Below are 20,584 nucleotides of genomic sequence, written 5' to 3'. Positions count from 1 at the left end.
CTCCCCGCCCCGGAGACCCCCGGAGGGGGCAGCCCCGCTTGATGGACAACCGCGGGGAGGCGGGGCTTCTCCGAGTGACCAATCGGATACGGGTCCTGGGGAGCTTCTAGCCAGTCAGCGCCGGGGCGGCCGAGGCCGGCGCGGCTGTCGCGAGAGGCGGCCGGGGGCCCCGCCCACTTGCGCCTCGTCCCGGCGCCCGTCAGCAGCGCCGCGCACGCTCGAGGATCCGTCCGCCGCGCGAGGAGCGGAGCGGAGCGCGAGGCCCCGCAGATCCCTCCGCCGCCGCCGCGAACGCCACCGCGCTCCCGCCCGCCGCCCGCCCGTGCGTCTTCCGCCGCCGCCCGCTCCTGGCGCCGCTGTGGGCGCCGCGGCCTCCCCGCGGCTAACGGCCGGCCCGGCCGGCTCCGGCGCGGCGGCGGCGGCGGCGGCGCGGCGCGGCGGCATGGCCCGGCCGGCTCCGTCGGGGGGCGGCCCGCTCTGACAGACCCTGAGGCGCGGGGGGACATGGGGGCGGCCGCCTCCCGGGCCACGACGACGACGACGACGACAGCGACGTCGACGACGACGACGACCAGGGCGAGGAGCAGCCGCCTCGGCCGCCGCCGCGCTCCGGCCGCTGCTGGGGACGGGCGCGGGCCCGCAGCCTGCCCGTGAGCGGGGGGCCCGAGGCCGCTCGCCGCCCCCGGCCGCCCCGGCCGCCCCGGGCCCCCCCGGCGCCCCGCGCGCGCCCGCCCGCCGGCCCCTGGCGGGGGTCCCGCCCGCGCCGCCCGCGCCCGCCCCCGGCCCCGGCCCGGCCCGTCGCGCCCGCCCGGCCTCGCTCGGACGCGGCCCGCGCGGCCTCGGCCCCGGCCCCGGCGCCGGCGCGCCCACCCGGCCCGTGCGCCCTCGCCCCCGCGCCCCCCCGCGCCCCCGGCCCCGGCCCGGCGGTGGGCGCGGCGCGGGCGGCAGCATGGTGGAGAAGCGCTGCCCGCTGCAGAGGGACGGCGTGTACCGCTGGTTCGCCGAGCTCCCGTCGCCGCAGCGCGTGGAGTTCCTGTGCGGGCTGCTGGACCTGTGCATCCCGCTCGAGCTGCGCTTCCTGGGCTCGTGCCTCGAGGACCTGGCGCGCAAGGACTACCACTCGCTGCGGGACTCGGAGATCAAGGCCAACAACCCCGCCGACCTGGGCAGCCTCACCAACCTCACGGACGAGGTGGTGCGCAGCAAGCTGCTCGTGTCGCTGGCGCTGCTGGGCTCGGAGCAGCGCGAGGCGGCGGGCGTGCTGTACCGCACGCTCACGCACATCGACTCCATCATCCACAACTACGGGCTGCAGCTCAACGAGGGCCGCACGGGCGATGAGTTCCTGCTGCTCTTCACCATGGCCTCCAACCACCCGGCCTTCAGCTTCCACCAGAAGCAGGTGCTGCGCCAGGAGCTCACGCAGATCCAGAGCAGCCTGAGCGGCGGCGGCGGCGGCGGGCCCCCGGGTGCCAAGGGCGCGCTGCCCACCTGCCCGGCCTGCCATAAGGTGAGTGCGCGTCGGCGCCCCGCGATCCGTGGTCCGCCCGCCTTGTGGACCCCGCACGCCGCGCCGGTGCGGTGCAGATCGCAGCATGCGATGGTTGTGGTGCTTTCTCCAAATCGGGGCTCTCAGGCCTGAGCCTGGCAGGCGGGAAGAAAGCGCGGTCTCCTGAAGGTGGGGAGCCGTCGGGAGGCGCTTCCATGCGTGGCTGCGATGCTGCCTATGTGGGGGTCGGCTTGTGTCCAGGGGAAGCAGGACACACACACAGGTCACGGTCATCCCCTGGAAAGCTGAACCTATGTCGGGAGGCCTCAGAGCTTGGCAAAGCGGGGCGCGGCTCCCACGGCTTCTGGAAGAAGCCGGCGGGGTACGAGGGCTGCTGTCCCTGGGCGCATCCAACCGTGAGCGCTTCCCCGTTTGCTTCTCCAGCTCGGTTTGCTTATACCGTCAGCTCCCGACGAGCCTTTCCACGCCCTTTGTGCGCCCTCGCCTGTGGCTTTGGTCTTCTGTCAGCCGGTGGTTTTGGTGGCTTTGGGTTCTAATCTGCGCTATCTCTCTTCTGAGGCTGGGTTTGCTTTTAAGTGTCTTCTAGAGTCGCCCTAGATTCAGTGCTGTCCCGCGGTCACCTATGCCCACTGTACCCCCCTAGTGTTAGGTGCCACGTCCCCAAGTGCTGGGGCCACTCCTCCCTTTCAGTATTTGGGGCATGGAGCTAAAGCCATTGCAGAAATAGCTTCTGTAGGAGGTTTTCCGGCAAGCTCAGAGTCTGACAGAGAAATGAGGGGCCTGTCTCCCCCCGCCTGCATGGACACTTTCTGACCCTGGTACTTCTCTCCCCTGGAGAGACTGGAGGATGCGTCTGTCCCAGCACACTTGCTGTCTTCCTCAGCTGACACAGTCACCTCACTTGTGAAGTGGTGCTTGCTCTGCTCCTTCCTCAGCCTCCGGGTCTGGCCCCTGGAAATCACTGTCCTGTCAGCACCTTTTCTTCCTTCCTCCCTCCCTCCCTCCCTCCGCTTAACTTTCAGCTTAGACTCTTAATCTTTTAGAGATAAAGAGGGCGATTACTTTGGGTTTTTATTTGCCTTGCTTTGGGGTCCACACCCCAAGTGCTCAGCTCATCCTGCCTTAGTCCTTACAGGTAATGGCATTAGTTTCCTCTGCCCCGTGTGCATTTTTGTTCCAGTCCTCCCAAAGTCCTCCAATGCCTCCGTGCAGTTTTGTTTCAGTTCTCTCATAGTCCTATTCCCCTTTTCAAATACATCTTAGTTCAAGTGTTGCTTTTTCCAACTGTATTTTCTTTTGTTTTTTTTTTTTCTTTGTTTTGGGGCCACACCCAGCTATGCTCAGGATTACTCCTGACTGCACTCAGGATTTACTCATAGTAGTGCTCTGGGGACCATATGGGATGCCAGGGATCAGACCCTGGTCAGCCACATGCAAAGGCAAGCACCCTCTCTGCTGAACTTTTGCTCTGGCTCGAAACTTTACTTTCTGAGGTCATTGTTTATAGTTGCTTTTCCTAAGTCACTTGTTATTTGGAAATTCCAGTTGTTGGGTCCTGAGAGAGTATCTGTCTGCAGCTCATGCTTTTTGCTTGTGGGAGGTCCAGGTTTGATTTCTGGCATAGTATGGTTCCATCAGGACCAATATAGAGCTGGGAAGAGGCCCCCCACCCCAAGAAGCTTCAGGTGTGTCTCATCCCCCCAATTTGGGGGGAGGATTGGGCCACACCCAGTGCTGCTCAGTGGTTACTCCTGGTTCTGTATTCAGGAATACTGGCTGTGTTCAGAGGACCATATAGAATGCTGGGGATTGAATCCATGTTGGCTGCATGCAAGGCAGATGCCCTCCCTACTCTCTTATCTGTGAGCCCCTGTCTCCAAATTCTTAATTGCGTTGTGACTCGTAGAAGCTTAAACATGGAGGAATGTGACCTAGATATTTTTTGTTTTGTTTCTGTTCTTTTTTTTGTTTGTTTGTTTTTGGGCTATACCCAGCAGTGCTCAGAGGGGTTACTCCTGGCTATCTGCTCAGAAATAGCTCCTGGCAGGCACGGGGGACCATATGGGACACCGGGATTCGAACCAACCACCTTAGGTCCTGGGTCGGCTGCTTGCAAGGCAAACACCTCTGTGCTCTCTCTGGCCCCTGACCTGAGGGGGAGGGCACACCTAGCAGTGGCACTCAAGGGTTACTCCTGTTACTCCTGGCTTTGTATTGCCCCTGGCAATTATATGACCATATAGGATGCCAATTTGAACCACCGTCAGTTCTGGGTTGGCCGCGTGCAAGGCAAATGCCCTACTGCTATGCTATATAGCTCAGGCCCCTGACTTAGACATTTTGACTGGACTCAGTGTTGCTGATGGCCCAGGGCTCTGGCTGGGAACATGGCCTGTTGAATGGGATGCCACTGTTAGCTTTGTTCATATATAGTGCTGCACTTTGGGGCTCAGTTTACCCCTTCCTTTCGCTCTTCCTCTTCCCTTTCTCTCCCCCATACCTTCCTCCCTCTTTCCTTCGTTTCCCCTTCTCCTTCTGTATTTGGGTCACTCCTAACAGAACTTGGACTACTCCTAACTTCATGTCTGCGGGTCACTTCCAGGTACTCTTGCTGTTCTTTGGACCATGTGGTGCTGGGGATCTGTTGGGGATGGTTCTGGGGTCTCCAGCAGTGCAAAGGGCACTCAGCCCTAAGAGCATCTTTGCTGTTGCATTTGTCATCTTTCCTTAGTGAAGAGTAAGGTGCTGTGTGCCATGTGCTTTCTCTTTAAAATAATTCTCCCTTTGGGGCTGGAGAGATAGCATGGAGGTAAGGCGTTTGCCTTTCATGCAAGAGGTCATCGGTTCGAATCCCAGCGTCCCATATGGTCCCCCGTGCCTGCCAGGAGCAATTTCTGAGCATGGAGCCAGGAGTAACCCCTGAGCACTGCCGGGAGTGACCCAAAACCACAAAAAAAAAAAAAAAAAAAATTCTCCCTTTACACAGGTCCAGTTCAGTGCTATACTCTGTTGAGTAGATTCAGAGTAGATTCTGACAAGCATCTTCGTTGCCCTTAGAGAAATCCTGTCCGTGCAGTCACTTCCCAGCGCCATGCCCTCTGCATGGTGCCGCTGCCTGCTGCTCTCTGGTACCTGGACATTTCCTGTCCTCAAGTGCACGGGTCACTGTGAAGCTGCTGTCTCATACCTCTGGGCCCCCAGGCAGATGACCCTACTCTTTTGGGGTCTGGGCATCAGATGCTTTGGACTGTTTTTGTGTGGTTTACATCATTTCTCTTATGCTAAGTTGGCTGGCTTCTTGTTGCCCTGTACCCCAACCTGAGTAAATGTCCTTCGAGGTACCAGCTGGGGTCTGCCAGCCTCTTACAGCACTGGAAGCAAGAGGCCGGAAAGGGAGGCAACCCTGGGTATGGGGGCCCACTCCGCTGGGTAAGGGGGACACTTGCTGGGTTTCTGAATCCAGCAAGAGATTGACAGGGGGTGCTGAAGCTTTTATTTATCTGGCTTTTGGTCCATCCCAGCAATGCTCAAGGCTTACTCCAGGCTCTGCAATACAGGTATTACTCACAGCAGGGCTGGGGGAACCAAATGGGGTTCTGGGGATCGAACCTGGGTAGGGTAGGTTATGTGCATAGCAAGTACCCTCCCTGCTGTCTTATGGCTCTGGCCCCAATTCTAAGTACTCGTGCTGGAGAGGTGGGTGGTGGCTGCCTTGGCAGGGTAGGCCCATCAGTTTGTGCCTGAGGCAGCAACAACATGTTTTGTCCAGGGCTTGTTCAAGAGTTTGTCTTGTGCCCTGTGACTGAAGCCCTGGGCATAGATGTCTGTTTACTCTTCAGCCCTGACCTGGGCTCCAGCTGTGGTCCCAGCCTGCCTGTCTCCCTACCATGGGGCTCCACTTTTGCTCTCAGTCCTCCGGGCAGATTGTCTGTTTTCCTACAGAGGTGTGTGCCTATGTCTATTGCTGGACCCCTAGTAAGCCCCCTGGGGAAAAAAAGTCTTGGACGCCTTGGAGATCCTTCACTGAGGTGATCCCATTACACCTTGGGGATTTGCAGGTTTTTACAGACCCACACCAGCCTGTGACATCTTAGGGAAGTTCTCAAGAACCTTTTGGGTTTTAGGTGACGAGGTTTTTGGGGTTTAGGTTTTTAGAAAAATCTCTTGCCTGGACACAAGCCTATCCTTCCTTCTCTTCATCTCAGACAGGTGCTTCCTCCATCCTTCATCTCTCTCTCCTTAGATCTGGTGTCCAAATTCTTGTTTTCTGTCCTTTGCTTAACACCCCCATTTTGACCTCTGTGCCTCTCTCATTTAGTTTCATACAGACCTTTTAGTCATCACTTTTTATCTGGGGCTTAGGATCTCATCCACCTGTACTCGGGATCCTGACTGCTCAGAGATCACTCTTGGCAGTGCTGGGGATCAGACTAATTGCCATTGCAAGGCAAGAGCCTTAACCCCTGTCCTATCACACTGGCCTACTTCCCACCCCTTTTCTTTGTCATCTCTCTATTACCAGCTCCTCCCTGACCAACCAGCAAAGACCTGGTGCCCCATCTTTACAGAGTCTTTTTGCTTTTGTTTCAGGGCCACACTGTGTCAGTGTTGCTGGGTCAGCTGTTGATGCTCAGGCCTTACTTCTGGCCCTCTTTAGGATCACTGCTGTGGTACTCCTGGTGTACCTCATGTGGTGCCTGGATTGAACTGGGATTGGACTGCGTATAAGGCAAATGTTCTGCCTGCTTTCTTCTCTCTGGCCCGAGAGTCCTTTTTGAAGCCTATGTGTGGTATGTTCACCTCCCACTGAGATATACTGTAAACTTTGATCATGTGGTATGGGCATGTTTAAGTGCAGCACCATATCTCTCTTCAGGTGCAAAGAAGGCTTCTTGGCTTCATTATGGAGGGCAGTCCCTTCTGTGCTCTGTCCTTGGGGCTTCCTAGAACTTGGCCCCAACTTCTTCTGGAAAAGCTGTTTGATTGGAAAGCAACACTGACTAAACCCCCCCCCCCTTTATTTTGGTCACATGCAGTGGCACTTAGGGGTTGTTACTCCTAGCTCTGCGCTCAGAAATCAATCCTGGCAGGGGCTAGAGAGATAGCACAGTGGTAGGGCATTTGCCTTGCATGCAAAAGGATGTTGGTTTGAATCCTGGCATCCCATATGGTCCCCCGAGCTTGCCGGGGGCGATTTCTGAGCGTAGAGCAAGAAGTAACCCCTGAGCACGGCTGGTATGACCCCCTCTCCCCCAAAAAAAGAAATCACTCCTGGCAGGCATGGGGAACCACATGGGATGTTGGGATTCGAACCACCATCTCACCTGAATCGGCTGCTTGCAAGGCAATCTCCGTACCACTGTGCTATCTCTCTGCCTCCCCCCTTTTTTAAATTTATTTTTATCTTTTTCGGTTTTTGGGTCACACCCAGTGGTGCTCAGGGGTTACTCCTGGCTCTGTGCTCAGAAATTGTTCCTGGCAGGCAGGGTTGACCATATGGAATGCCGGGATTCGAACTACCATCTGTCTGATCAGCTGCGTGCAAGGCAAACACCCTACTGCTGTTCTATCTCTCTGGCCCCCTGACTTCCTTTAAAAATTTTTCCTTCCAGTAAAATAAAAAGAATGGTGACGTGGAGTGATTGATAATACAGTGGGGGAGGGCGCTAGCCTTGCATGTTGCTGACTAAGGTTTGAATCCTGGCATCCCTTATGTCTCCTAAGCACCACCAGGAGTACTGTATTTTTCCCTGTATAAGACACAACTGACCTAAGATGCACATAGTTTTTAGATGAGAAAAACAAAGAAAAATATTCTTTTTTTTGTTTGTTTTTGTTTTTGGTTTTTGGGCCACACCCGGCGTTGCTCGGGGGTTACTCCTGGCTGTCTGCTCAGAAATAGTTCCTGGCAGGCACGGGGGACCATATGGGACACCGGGATTCGAACCAACCACCTTTGGTTCTGGATCAGCTGCTTGCAAGGCAAACGCCGCTGTGCTATCTCTCCGGGCCCAAAGAAAAATATTCTAAAGCAAATGGTGCAACACAAGATGCCATCAGGAGACTGTGGCTAATAAGAACCAGCCTGTGAAGTTGATGTACGTTTACAATACGCCTATCCACAACTGGTTAAACACATTTACCTGACTTTTTTTTTTTTTGGATTTTGGGTCACACCTGGCAGCGCTCAGGGATTACTCCTGGCTCTATGCTCAGAAATCGCTCCTGGCAGGCTTGGGGGACCATATGGGATGCCAGGATTTGAACCACCATCCTTCTGCATGCAAAGCAAATGTCTTACCTCCATGCTATCTCTCTGGCCTAACTTTTTTTTTTCCTTCGGTTTTTGGCTTTTTTTGGGTCACACCTGGCAGCGCTCAGGGGTTACTCCTGGCTCTATACTTAGTAATGGTCCCCTGTGCCTGCCAGGGACCATATGGGATGCTGGGATTCCAACCACCGTCCTTTGGCATGCAAAATAAACGCCCTACCTCCATGGTATCTCTCTGGCCCCAACTTCTTTTTTTTTTTTTACATCAGAAAACAAAACAAGGGGGCTGGAGCAATAGCTGTAGGGCGCTTGCCCAGGGTGGCTGACCCAGGACAAACCTGGGTTTGATCCCCAGGAGCGATTTCTGAGTGCATAGCCAGAAGTAACCCCTCAACATCACTGGGCGTGGCCCCCAAACCAGAAAACAACAACAAGGGACTGGAGAGATAGCACAGTGGTGGTGCATTTGCTTTGCTTGTGGCTGACTCATCTCATTTGGTTCCCAGCCTGCCAGGGTCAATTTCTGAGTGCAGAACCAGGAGTAACCCTGAGCACCGCTGGGTGTGGCCTGAAAATCAATCAGCAAATAAAGTTTTAAAGAAAGAAAATAAATCAAACCAAAAAAATAAATTAAGAAAACTTTTTTGTTTTTGGGTCACACCCCGTGACGCTCAGGAGTTACTCCTGGCTATGTGCTCAGAATCGCTTCTGGCTTGGGGGGACCCTATGGGACACTGGGGGATCGAATCACAGTTCATCCTAGGCTAGCGCTTGCAAGGCAGATGCCTTTCCTCTAGCGCCACCGCTCCGGCCCCTAAAAAAACATTTTTTTAAAATACTTTTTTGTTAATATATAAAAAAATAGAGTCGCAGCAGCAATCAAATAGTCTTAAACGATGGGGCCAGAGAGATAGCATGGAGGTAAGGTGTTTGCCTCGCATGCAGAAGGACAGTGGTTCGAATCCTGGCATTCCGTATGGTCCCCCGAGCCTGCCAGGAGCAATTTCTGAGCGTAGAGTCAGGAGTAACCCCTGAGCCCTGCCGGGTGTGACCCAAAAACAAAACAAAGCAAAACAAAAAATAGTCTTAAACAAAAGCTCTATATGTGATAGTGAACGTGCGTTAACCTGATTGCTTGTACTATGTGGTATGTCTGCGCAATAAAGAGGGCATAGCACTGCGGATATCAAGTAGGTAGTACCAGTATATGCTCTCCTCCCCTGCACTCAGGTTTCAGCTCCAGGCAGCACTTGCTTCATAAGACACACAAACATTTCCCCCCATCATTTGGGGGGAGGAAAGTAAGTCTTATGGTATGAAAAATACGATAATTCCTGAATGCATAGCCAGGAGTTACCCCTAAGCATTGTAGGGTATGACCACCCCAAAAGTTGGGGTGCTACACTTGGTAGTGTTTAAGGTTTTACTCCTGGCTCTGTGCTTGGGATCTGCTGGGAAAAACCTTGTGTGGTGCTAGGGATCTTGCTATGATTGGCTCCATTCAAAGCAGGTGCCTTACCCCTGTCCTATCTCTCCTGACTCAGCAATCTCTTAAATTAAAAGGAGTAGTTGAGGGATGGAGATATAGTCCAATGGATAGGTTGTTTGCTTTGCATGTGGCAGACCCTGGTTGTATTCCTGGCATCCATATGTTCTGAGCATTTCCAGGGGTAATACCTGAGCTGCTGAGCATCGCTGGGTATGGTCCAAACCATAGTTTGATAGCCAAAACATTGGTTTGATAAAATGAGTGGATGACCATGGGTGTGGTTCTGACGAGCATATGCCTTTTATGTGCGAGGCCTTGGGTTTTATCCTCAGCTTCTGTGCCACAAAAAAGAAAGGAATGTTCAGTGGAAGTCTTTTTTGCACACCCTGCCCCCCAATTCTGGAAGGTGCACAAGCCATTGCAGAATCTTGGGCAAGTCTCCCCCCCCCTTTTTTTTAACCTTGATATTGGTGACTTTTCTTGAATATTGCTCCATAAAAAGGGATCTATCTCTTTAAGAGTGAAGACCCCCTCAGAGACTCCTGTATCTAATTGAGAAGTAGAGGGGGGAAGAGATTAGAACCCTAGCTGAAGTAAGGTTGGGTTATTGGTAGTGTTGCTGTTGTTGCAGTTGATATTGACAGTTGTGTTGTTGGTTGTTGGTTAGAAGCTGGCTGAATTTTCCCACAGCTTTACTCTTAAGGTTTACCCTAGCCACCCTCCTGCCTGTTTTCTCTACTAAACCCCTTCTGAGAAAAACCCCAGGTCTTTGGGGCCGGAGAGATAGTAGAGTAGAGCGTTTGCCTTGCATGCAGCCAACACAGTACAGACTTGGGTTCGATTCCTGGCATCTCATATGGTCCCCCGAGCCTGCCAGGGGCGATTTCTGTGCGTAGAGCCAGGAAGTAACCCCTGAGTGCCTCCGGGTGTGACCCAAAAATCCAACCCCCCCCCAAAAAAAAGAAAACCCCAGGTCTGTCCAGAATCATTCCTGCACGGCAACAAGCAGGAGCCGAATTCAAAAACTTCCATTTCACACTTAGTGACTAAAGTCTCATTCTTGGGTCAGAGTTATAGTACAGTGGGTAAAGCTCTTGCCTTGCCTTGCATACATCTCATTTGGGTTCGAGCCTGACACTCCATATGGTCCCCAACCCTGTAAGGAATGATCTCTGAGCACAGAACCAATAGTAAGCCTTGAGCATTGCTGGGTATGATCCCCTTCCCCCAGACTAAAAAAACAACAGAAAGAAAAAAGTAGTTCCTTATTCTTTCCTTTCTTTGCTCTTTGTAGAATCTTCCAGGCTGACCTTTCACTACAGTCTGCCCATGCTTAGTCCTGAGTGAGTGCTGTGCCAGCTTACAGAGCTGCTTCTTTTCGTGGCTATTTGGGGGCCACACAGTGTTGCTCAGAGGCTTTTCCCAGTTGAGTTGGTACTGTGTGGTGCTGAGCAGAGACCTGCTCTCTGAACCCATGCCCTTTGGGCATCTCCTGCCCTTTCCCCTGTTTGATGGCCATGCTCGAGGGATCATATTTGCAGGGGCTGGCCCTCTTTGGTTACCATCTTGTACCCCCTTGCTGTTGCAAACTCCTTTTTGTCACTCCCAAATGGGACCCTGCACATAACACTGTTTATGTCAAAGGCTGGCCTGGGAATGGTTGTGGCCCAGAGATGCTGCTGAGGCTCAGCTCTGGGGTTCCTATAGTACCCAGAATGCCTCTCTGGCTGAGGGGGCCTGCCTTATGCCCGCTGCCCTCACAGCAGGGACCATTTGTTCTGGGTTGTTCTGTCACCCATCTTTCTCACTCACCTTGGGGGCAGCTGTATCCTTTCCCTGCACTATGGATCTGGGTCCCTAAATCTGTCTGTGGGTCTGGGTTTCAAGGGATGGTCCTTTTGCTGTTGTAGGGCCTGGAAGCATTTTATTTCAGTCTCTGCCTTCAGTTATTCATTTGGTAATTTTTTTGTTTCTTTGTTTTCGCACACCCAGCAGCACTCTGGTTATTTATTACTGGCTCTGTACTCTCTCCTGGCAGACTTGGGGGACCATCTGAGATACCAGGGATTGAACTTGGGTTGGCTGTGTGCAAGGCAAATAAATACCCTCCCTGTTGTGGTATTGCTCTGGCTCTTTCAGTTTTTCTTTCTTTTTTTTTTTTTTTTTTTGGTTTTTGGGCCACACCCTGTGACGCTAAGGGGTTACTCCTGGCTATTCGCTCAGAGGTTGCTCCTGGCTTCTTGGGGGACCATATGGGACGCCGGGGGATCGAACCGCGGTCCGTACTAGGCTAGCGCAGGCAAGGCAGGCACCTTACCTCCAGCGCCACCGCCCGGCCCCTTTCTTTCTTTTTTTTTTTTTCCTTCAGTTTTCACTTGGGCTTCTGCAATGCTTTTGTTGGTTTCTTTTGCTGAGGGCCCTTGTGGTGCTCAGGTGGCCCTGGGGCAAGTTTTGTCCCAGCGATGCTCCTGGCTACTAGGGCCATCAGTGATTCTCAGGTCTGTGGTTTCTTGGGGAGAGGGGGCTGGTAGTGCTCAGGAGTTACTCCTGGCTCTGTGCTCAGAAATTGCTCCTGGCAGGTCTGGGATCTGTCCTGGGTCGGCCACATGCAAGGCAAATGCCCTACCGGTGTGCTATCTCTCTGGCTCCAGGTCTGCGGCTTTTTGAGTCCTGAGTTTGGCCTCTGAGTCTCGACCCTAGTGACTGAGTGTGTGCTATGGCTGTGCATGGTGCCGTGGAGTGCTGTCATCATCCCTCGTGTCTGTGCCTGGTGTGTTCTCTGTGCCACCTTGAAAAGTTGCTGTCATGTGCCTGCACTCCCTGTCTGTGGTGCCCACAGAAACATTTTCCAGTGCCTCCTGGTGGATGCAGGATGCACACAGTCTTGGGCAGGAGGGCAAGTCAGAGGTACAGAGCTAGTGTGCTTTTTCCTACAGGCCGCCCTGCTGTCCCAGAACCGCTTGCTGAAGAAGCTGTCTTCCATATGAGAAGGGGTCTCTGTCTTTCTGTGTCCCCACGTCTTTACATCTGAGGTGTGCTCTGCTTTTTTCAGCTCCCTTGATCAGATCTGATAGTTCTGATGTCTTTACATCTCTTGTGTTTTGCAGGGGTTCAGTCCAGTTTCATGCCCCATTGTTCCCCTTCCTGTTAGTGTGCTGTTCAGGGCTCACACTGAATCCTGTCCTGTGATTACCCAGGGCCTTCCCAGATGCTGGCTTTGAGGGGACCCCCCCCCCCCGCCCCCAGTGTGTCCCTGCACTGCTGTCTCCTCCTCCTGGTCTTTGTTTTCAGTCTCCTGTCTGCCTCATGATCACACTCCTTGGCTTTCTCCTTCTTTCTTTTTTTTTTTCCGTCTCATTTGTGACATTTTTCAGCTGTGACTTCATTGCTCATCGGACCCAGAAAAGCTTGTTGCCTAGCTATCCTCAAGTCCCAGATGAAAGTAGCAGAGGCTCCCTACCCTGACCCGCTCATTCACCTTCTCAGGGGCTGCCCCTCCTGTCCTGCCTTGCAGACACCTTTGGGTATTGGCTGACTTTGCCTTTGGGCCTTTTGCCAGGGAACCAGGGCACAGATCAAAGCTGCCCTGAGGGAAACTCACTGCCCAGCCTTGGTTGGCTTCTCACCTTCCTCTCCAGGGCCAGAGTGCACAAGAAAGCGGAACTGCGTTGCTCTGCTTCAGTCACTTCTGTCCGGTTTGTAGAGCCGAGCTCTGAAAACTGGGTTCCCGGGACTCTGTGATCACTCTGGCCCCTAGTTTATATTTTTAGTGGTGACATCAAATTAATTACAGAAGGGAAAGCATTATAAAATTAAGTCCTAATTATCTGGGGCTTTTACATAAAAGCTTCAATAGGATTGCTAGAAAGAAATTATTATGACCTCAGGTTTCATACTGATTCATGGTGAATCTCATTACAACTTGTGGATGTAAGAACTACTTATTAGAGTCTAGACTAGAAAGAACCATTTTGTAAGAGGAGGGCCCGCACCTGGTGATATTCAGGGGTTACTCCTGCTCTGTACTCAGGAATTACTCCTGGCAGTGGTTTGCAAACTATAGGATGCTGGGGATGGAACCCAGCTCAGTCTCAGTCATGTGGAAGGCAAATACCTCCATACCTGTTACACTATTGTTCTGGCCCCGTAGAAAGAGCCATTTTTGAAAAGGAAAAGGGTTGGGATAATGGTATAGTGGGTAGGGCAGTTGCTTTGCATATTGCTGACCCAGTTTTGATTTCTAGTACCCTGCATGGTCCCTTGTACCCTGCTAGGATTAATTCCTGAATGTAGATCTGGAGTGAACTCAGAGCATCACCAGATGTGACTAAAAAACCAAAGCAAAAAGGAAGAGAATAGGGAGCTACAGAGATAGTGGTACCAAGGGGAGGGCACTTGCCTTATATGTGGCCAGTTATAGGCAATCCCTGGTACCTCAGATGGTCCTTGAGTACCACCAGGAGTAATTCCTGAATAACAAACACTGTGACCTAAAACTAACAACAAACAGAATGAGGGTTAATGAATAGGAATTAATCCTCTGCCCCATCTTTTTGGAGTATTTAAATAAACTTTGAGAGTTTGGTTGTAAAGTGAACAGCCCAGCCAATCCTAACAAGGAGTCACCTTACAAGCAGAAAGCGCCTGTGCTGGGTCTCTATTGCTTGGAACTTGGAAACTGGGAATCTGGAGCTTGAGAGATGTTTCAGCAGCAACCAATCCAGGTTTCATCCATAGCACTGCAGAAGGTTCTCCAAACTTCACCAAGAGTGACCCCAAACAACAACAAAGACACAGGTTGGGGTCGGAGCAATGGCACAAGCGGTAGGGTTTTTGCCTTGTATGTGCTAACCTAGGACAGACTGCAGTTCCATTCCCCCAGCCTCCCATTTGGTCCCCCAAGCCGGGAGCGATTTCTGAGCGCATAGCCAGGAGTAACCCTGAGTGTTACTGGGTGTGGCCCAAAAAGCAAAGGTAAGGGCAGCTTCTGCCTTAGGTGCTTCCTGGAGCAAGGCCTGACTGCCCACCTGCAACTCGCTTGCCAGGAGCCACAGCCCCTAGGCTCCCAGCTTTTCGTGGCTGCTTGGCACCTGCTCCATGATGTTCTCTAGGCACAGCCTCTTCCTCCGCTCTCCCTTATTGTGAGCTGACGCATTGTGGGTTCACATCTGCACTTGAGATGTGCTCGAGTTGCAGGGCTTGCTCACCTTGGGCACACTTTTTAGTGGTCACTCTTGGCCATGTTTAGTGGTTCATGTGTTGCTGGGCATCAGAATTGGGACTCCCACATTCAAAGAATGCATCTCTTCTTGGAGCCATCTCCTGGCCCCAGGTCTTTTTATTGTGTTAAAAGTAATTTTATGGGGCTGGGAAGGTGGCGCTAGAGGTAAGGTGTTTGCCTTGCAAGCGCTAGCGTAGGATGGACTGTGGTTTGATCCCCCGGCATCCCATATGGTCCCCCCAAGCCAGGAGCGACTTCTGAGCTCATAGCCAGGAGTAACCCCTGAGCATCAAATGGGTGTGGCCCAAAAACCAAAAAAAAAAAAAAAAAAAGTAATTTCATGTTTTCCCCAAAATGAGAATGCTGAAACCCATGGGGCTGGAGGTGTGTCTTGACCTTACATGTGGGAGGTCCCAAGTGACTCCTGAGCACACAGTGGTGGTGACAGCAGCTCACTCTGGGCCTATAGTGCCTGTCAGGGAGGAGCACAGCTTTCCTGTCACTTGTTTGAGTCCCTGACAGCTGCAGGATACTAAGCACTGTCGCCTATGAGCGCCTGTGAGTTGGGTCTTGGTGGCCTCTGTCTCCGCTGAGTGTCTGTCTTGCCTTGGCTACCTAGGCTGGTCGCTCTGCATTTCTCCTTCTCCCCTGACAGATGCCCTGTCAGCAGCAGGGTGGCTTTATTGGAGAAAGTGAGGAGAGAGAAGTATTTGTTCTACAGGGAACCCGGGCTGCTCCAGAGTGAACAGTAGGATGCTGTGCTTCTGGGTGAGTTGCTGTTTAGATGAAAAGAGGAAGTCAACCTGCACCCCCCCCCCAGAAGACTGGCATGGGGGGGGGAGCTTGAATCTGCCTGTGTGTTTTCGGGCTGAGCACACAGTGGTGGGTCCCTGGGGTTCTGCTCTGTGGGTGTGGGAGTCCTCTCACTGCTCCAGTTGTGGCTCAGGGTCCAACCATGACCGCATGGTGGTCTTGGGTCTCCTATCACTCTTTGCTATCAGGACAGTGTCTGTAGGGGTCCAGCAGCAGGCTGGTGATTTCCACTGTCTGGATCCTGATCTCACTATCCCTCTTCTTGGACCCTGAGGTGTGGCAACTGTAATCCAGGACACTGGTGGTGCCAGTGGTGGTGCCTCAGTCTCGATGGACAGATTCTTTCTCATTTGCGCCTTTGAAGCTTCAGCTTTGTTGCCTCTAGACCTTTTTTTGTTTTTTGTTTTTGTTTTTGGGCCACATCCGGCGGTGCTCAGGGGTTACTCCTGGCTGTCTGCTCAGAAATAGCTCCTGGCAGGCACGGGGGACCATATGGGACACCGGGATTCGAACCAACCACCTTTGGTCCTGGATCGGCTGCTTGCAAGGCAAACACCGCTGTGCTATCTCTCCGGGCCCTCGTTGGTGCTTTTTTGCTGAGATTTTGAGCAGTAATCTTTTTCTTTATTTTTTCTAGTGAGTTAAGCTCTAGGGAAAGGAAATTGAGAAAGGAAAATTTTTTTTATTGAAAAAAAATTTTTTTATGTGGAAAACAGTTTTTGGTGAGCATTGGTGTTCATTTGGCCTAAGTCAGCAAATAGTTTTAGTTATTAAACTGTCTCTGTTATGGTTTTAGAGACACACAATCACCATTTCAGCAAGATACTTACGTGGCACTTTTCCTTTTGATTTTATGTTATTTTTGTTCTGTTGACTCGGAAGTATTTAACAGTTATTCTTTCCTCCCTCAAGGTGGTCTGCTAGGAGTGTGAAAGTGAGTGAGTGATGGCTAGAGCTGCTGTGGTGCCCTTGTTTGTCCTGTTGTGCTTGTTGTCTGCTGCACTGAAGTCCTCTCCTCCCTGCTCCTGGGAGCCCTTTCAGTGCTTCAGGGCTCTGCTCTGTGGGCCTGTTCACTGGTCTCTACTTTTGTTTGCCCCTTCTGGTAGCGCCCAGCTTGTTTGGCACACCCTTGGTTTTGGCCTCCTTTATGTGTGTCTTAGGTGCCATCTGTGAGGTGATTCTGTGTCATTTTCCTTTGCTTCACTCAGTCCATATTACTGCTGACTGCTTGACTTGAGCTTTCACAACTGCAGTCTTCATTGTGTCCATGGGGCCACCATCCACTGATGTTCAGGGATCACTTCTGGTGGGGATGGGGGTTTCTATGGTATGTTGGGAATTGAACCTTGGTTAGCAGTGTACATAGTGTACATAGTGTCAGCACTTTTCCCACTGTCCTAGCTTCAGTTTTTCTTTCTTGTAATAGTCCCTTTGATGTAGTCCTGTTGTGTTGTGTTTGCTTCTCTGGCCATCTTTTTTTTTTTTTTTTTTTTTTTTTTTGGTTTTTGGTTTTTGGGTCACACCCGGCTGTACTTAGGGGTTACTCCTGGCTGTCTGCTCAGAAATCGCTCCTGGCAGGCACAGGGGACCATATGGGACACCGGGATTTGAACCAACCACCTTTGGTCCTGGGTTGCCTGCTTGCAAGGCAAACACCGCTGTGCTATCTCTCCGGGCCCTTCTCTGGCCATCTTATTGAAGGAGATAGAGATGGAGATTCTGTTTCTGTCTGAGTTTTCTTCAAGGTACTTTTGGAATTCTAGTCTGATTTTGAGGTCTTTGAGTTTACTTTTGTGAATGCCATGAGTTCCGGTTCTTTATTTTCTTAAACATAGCTATCTGTTTTTCCCAACACTGTTTGTAAAGAGTTTTTTCTTTGCTCCACTTTATATTCTTAGCTCTTTTGTTGCAGATTAACTGTCCTTAAATCTGGGGGTTTAACTCTGACTCTCAGTACTGCATTGTTGGTTTCTGGGTTTATAAGGATTCTAGTACTGTGCAGTTCTGATGATCAGAGCTTTAGAGTAGAGTTCAGGATTGGCAAATGCAATGCTTCCTGTCTTCCTTTTTAGTTTGTTTTCTTTCATTTTTGGACTGCTTTGGCTATTAAAGGAGTTTTATGAAGCCATACACATTTTAGTAGTTTATTACAAGGCTTTGAAGAACATCATTGGAATCTAGTACTGTGCAGTTCTGATGATCAGAGCTTTAGAGTAGAGTTCAGGATTGGCAAATGCAATGCTTCCTGTCTTCCTTTTTAGTTTGTTTTCTTTCATTTTTGGACTGCTTTGGCTATTAAAGGAGTTATATGAAGCCATACACATTTTAGTAGTTTATTACAAGGCTTTGAAGAACATCATTGGAATGTTAATGGATATTACACTAAATCTGTATAATATTTTCCTATTTCCTGTGTTCTCTTATATTTCCTTCATTACTGATTTACGATTTTACAGTGTAAATATTTCACCTCCTGGGCCAGAGTGATAGCATGGCGGGTAGGGCATTTGCTTTGCACACGTCTGACTTGGGTTCATCCTCAGCATCCCATATGGTACCCCAAGTTTGCCAGATGTGATTTCTGAGTACAGTCAGGAGTAACCCTTGAGCACCACTGGATGTGGCCCAAAACCAAAAAACAAATAAACAATTTTTTTTTTTGGGCCATACCTGTTTTTTTTTTTTTTCTTTTTTTTGTGGTTTTTGGGTCACACCCGGCAGTGCTCAGGGGTTATTCCTGGCTCCAGGCTCAGAAATTGCTCCTGGCAGGCACGGGAGGACCATATATGGGACGCCGGGATTCGAACCGATGACCTCCTGCATGAGAGGCAAACGCCTTACCTCCATGCTATCTCTCCGGCCCCCATCCATACCTGTGTTTTTTTTTTTTTTTTTTTTTTTGGGCCACACCCGGCGGTGCTCAGGGGTTACTCCTGGCTGTCTGCTCAGAAATAGCTCCTGGCAGGCACGGGGGGGGGTGGGGGGCATATGGGACACTGGGATTCGAACCAACCACCTTTGGTCCTGGATCGGCTGCTTGCAAGGCAAACGCCGCTGTGCTATCTCTCCGGGCCCGGCCATACCTGTTGATGCTCAGGGGTTACTCCTGGCTATGCGCTCAGTAATTGCTCCTGGTTTGGTGAGACCATATGGGACACTGGGGGATCAAACCTCGGTCTGTCCTAGACTGGCACTTGCAAGGTAGATGCCTTACCTCTAGCACCACCACTCCGGTCCCACTAATTTTTTATTAAATAAATTTTCTTTGTTTGTTTGTTTGTTTTTGGCCACACCCAGTGATGCTCAGGGGTTACTCCTGGCTTTGCGCTCATAAATCGCTCCTGACTTGGGGGACCATATGGGACGCTGGGGGATTGAACATGTCTGTCCCAGGCTAGCGCTTGCAAGGCAGATGCCCTACTGCTTGCGCCACCGCTCTAGCCCCTCCCTGTTAAGTTGATCCTAAGTTTTGAAATCTTTTGTTTTAGGGCAATGCTTTGAAGACAATAGTCCTTGGAGTTTCCTTTTTTTTTGTTTTTTGTTTTTTTTTGGAGTTTCCTTTTTTATAGTTCTTTATGTACAGGGATGCAATGACTTTTTGTGCTTTAATTCTGTGACCTGCTGCCTTCCTGTCTGGTTCATTATTTCTCTTCCCACAGAATGAGGGTGCAGGCATGGGTCCCACACTGCATCTATGCCCACACTGGTCATTTTTGGTACCTGTGTGGCTCTCAACATTTCATTGCTGTTAGGTGACTGCCCAGTGTCATTTCCTTTGCCTTCTCCAATAATGAGCACAGTGAGCACTGGTTCTCCATGTGCTGCAGTGAGGACAGTGTCTAGTTAGAAGTGATGCTGCACCCTATGCCCACATGGCAGTGTGGGTCATCCAAGGGCACACATTGCTGAGACTTTCTGAGACACCATTAGGACACTCCTGGGACTCTTCTGCACGCCAGCCCAGACACTAGAGGGCCCTGCACTTTGCCTGCAGTGGAGGTTCATCCTGTGGCAGCATAGCTGAGAGCTGCAGGTACCGTGAAAGGACGGTGGAAGGGTGTCTGTGCCTTGTGCCCAGTATTCACAGGCCCCTGGGACCCATGTTAGCTGAGCTCAGGGCCAGGTGCCTTCCCCAGGTCAGCTGTGGGGCCCCACAACAGAGGGTTCACGCTGCCACCAGAACATGTAAGAGCCTAGCCTGGGGCTCTCGGTGTGTTTTGGGGTATTTGAGTCTAGAACCAGAGCCTGATTCCAGTCAGGCTGCTGCCTTGAATCTGTTTCTCCTTTCCCCCGAACCTGAGTGCCAGTGAGTTTTGGGGATACACTATCCCTATGGAGAGCTGCATGAGTAGCAATCAAAGCCCTTGCCCTTCTGAGTATTGTGAATGCCTCACTAAGAAAAGGATGTCTCTGTGCAGGTGCCAGGGCACTGCCACTGGGAGTTGGCAGGAAAGTTCCTCTGGCCTGTGCCGGGGCAGCAGGAAGGGAGCGGGCTGGGGGGCCCCTGAGTTGGGGGAGCTACAGCTCACTTCCCCTGCTCCAGCTGTGGCGTGGACCCTGGGCGGGTGGCTGGAGCGCCGCCTCGGTGTGAGTCAGAGAGCATTTGAGTTGAGCTGCGTAGGTCACATGGGGCAAATTAAGTCAACCAAAAATAACCCCCAAAACAGCCTTTCTGGGAAAGGCAAGGGAAGAGTGTTCAATGTAAACAGAGGGGCAGAAAACGGACAGGCTGCTTGGGAGAAGTAGCATTGGGGCACACACGAGAAATGTTCTGAGTGCACTGCTGAGGACCCCTGGCTTTTTTATCCAAGCTTGTTACCCCTGTCTGTTTGAGGGGGCTCAGTCAGACTTCCTTCTGGTACCACCCTTGCAGATGGAGCTTCAGGGACACCAACCCTCCTCCCCCCACCCCCCCATGTTTCCTGTTCCCCGGGCGCTTCCTCTGGGCTTTGCTGGGAACTGACCCAAGGTGCTTGCTCCATGCTCCTATTCTAGGGACTCCACACAGCCCTACCTGGGCCAGTGTCCCAGCCCCCAGAGACTTGCAGACCTGGGGGGTGGGCCTGGGCTGGGCTGGGCTCTATCGACTGCCGCAGCTGAGAACGTGGTCCTGCACCAAGCATGGTGGTGCCCTGTACCGCCCTTCCCACATACCTAGTGTGGACTTGGCAGCCACAGAGTGCTGTGGGTTGTCTTGGGAGGGGCTCGAGAGACCCTACCTGGTCCTAGGAGCCTAGCAAGTGTGCTTGTACCAGGGGAGGGAAGTGCCTGGCCAGATGG

General features: G+C 51.9%; 1 protein-coding gene across 1 annotated transcript in view; it reads left to right on the top strand.

The window, feature by feature from the left end:
• Positions 1-949: 949 nt before the first annotated feature.
• The window catches only part of ZCCHC14 (zinc finger CCHC-type containing 14), a 38,823-nt gene continuing 19,188 nt past the window's right edge, over positions 950-20,584 (top strand). Inside the window, exon 1 of the mRNA XM_049786715.1 lies at positions 950-1,510. Within this exon, the coding sequence (XP_049642672.1) occupies positions 950-1,510 (561 nt within the window). The remainder of the gene's footprint in view (positions 1,511-20,584) is intronic.

Source organism: Suncus etruscus, chromosome 14, assembly GCF_024139225.1.
Source record: "Suncus etruscus isolate mSunEtr1 chromosome 14, mSunEtr1.pri.cur, whole genome shotgun sequence".
In the NCBI taxonomy this organism is placed as follows: domain Eukaryota; kingdom Metazoa; phylum Chordata; class Mammalia; order Eulipotyphla; family Soricidae; genus Suncus; species Suncus etruscus.
Note: the sequence above shows the minus strand (reverse complement) of the source record. Positions and strands in the feature narration are given on the sequence as shown.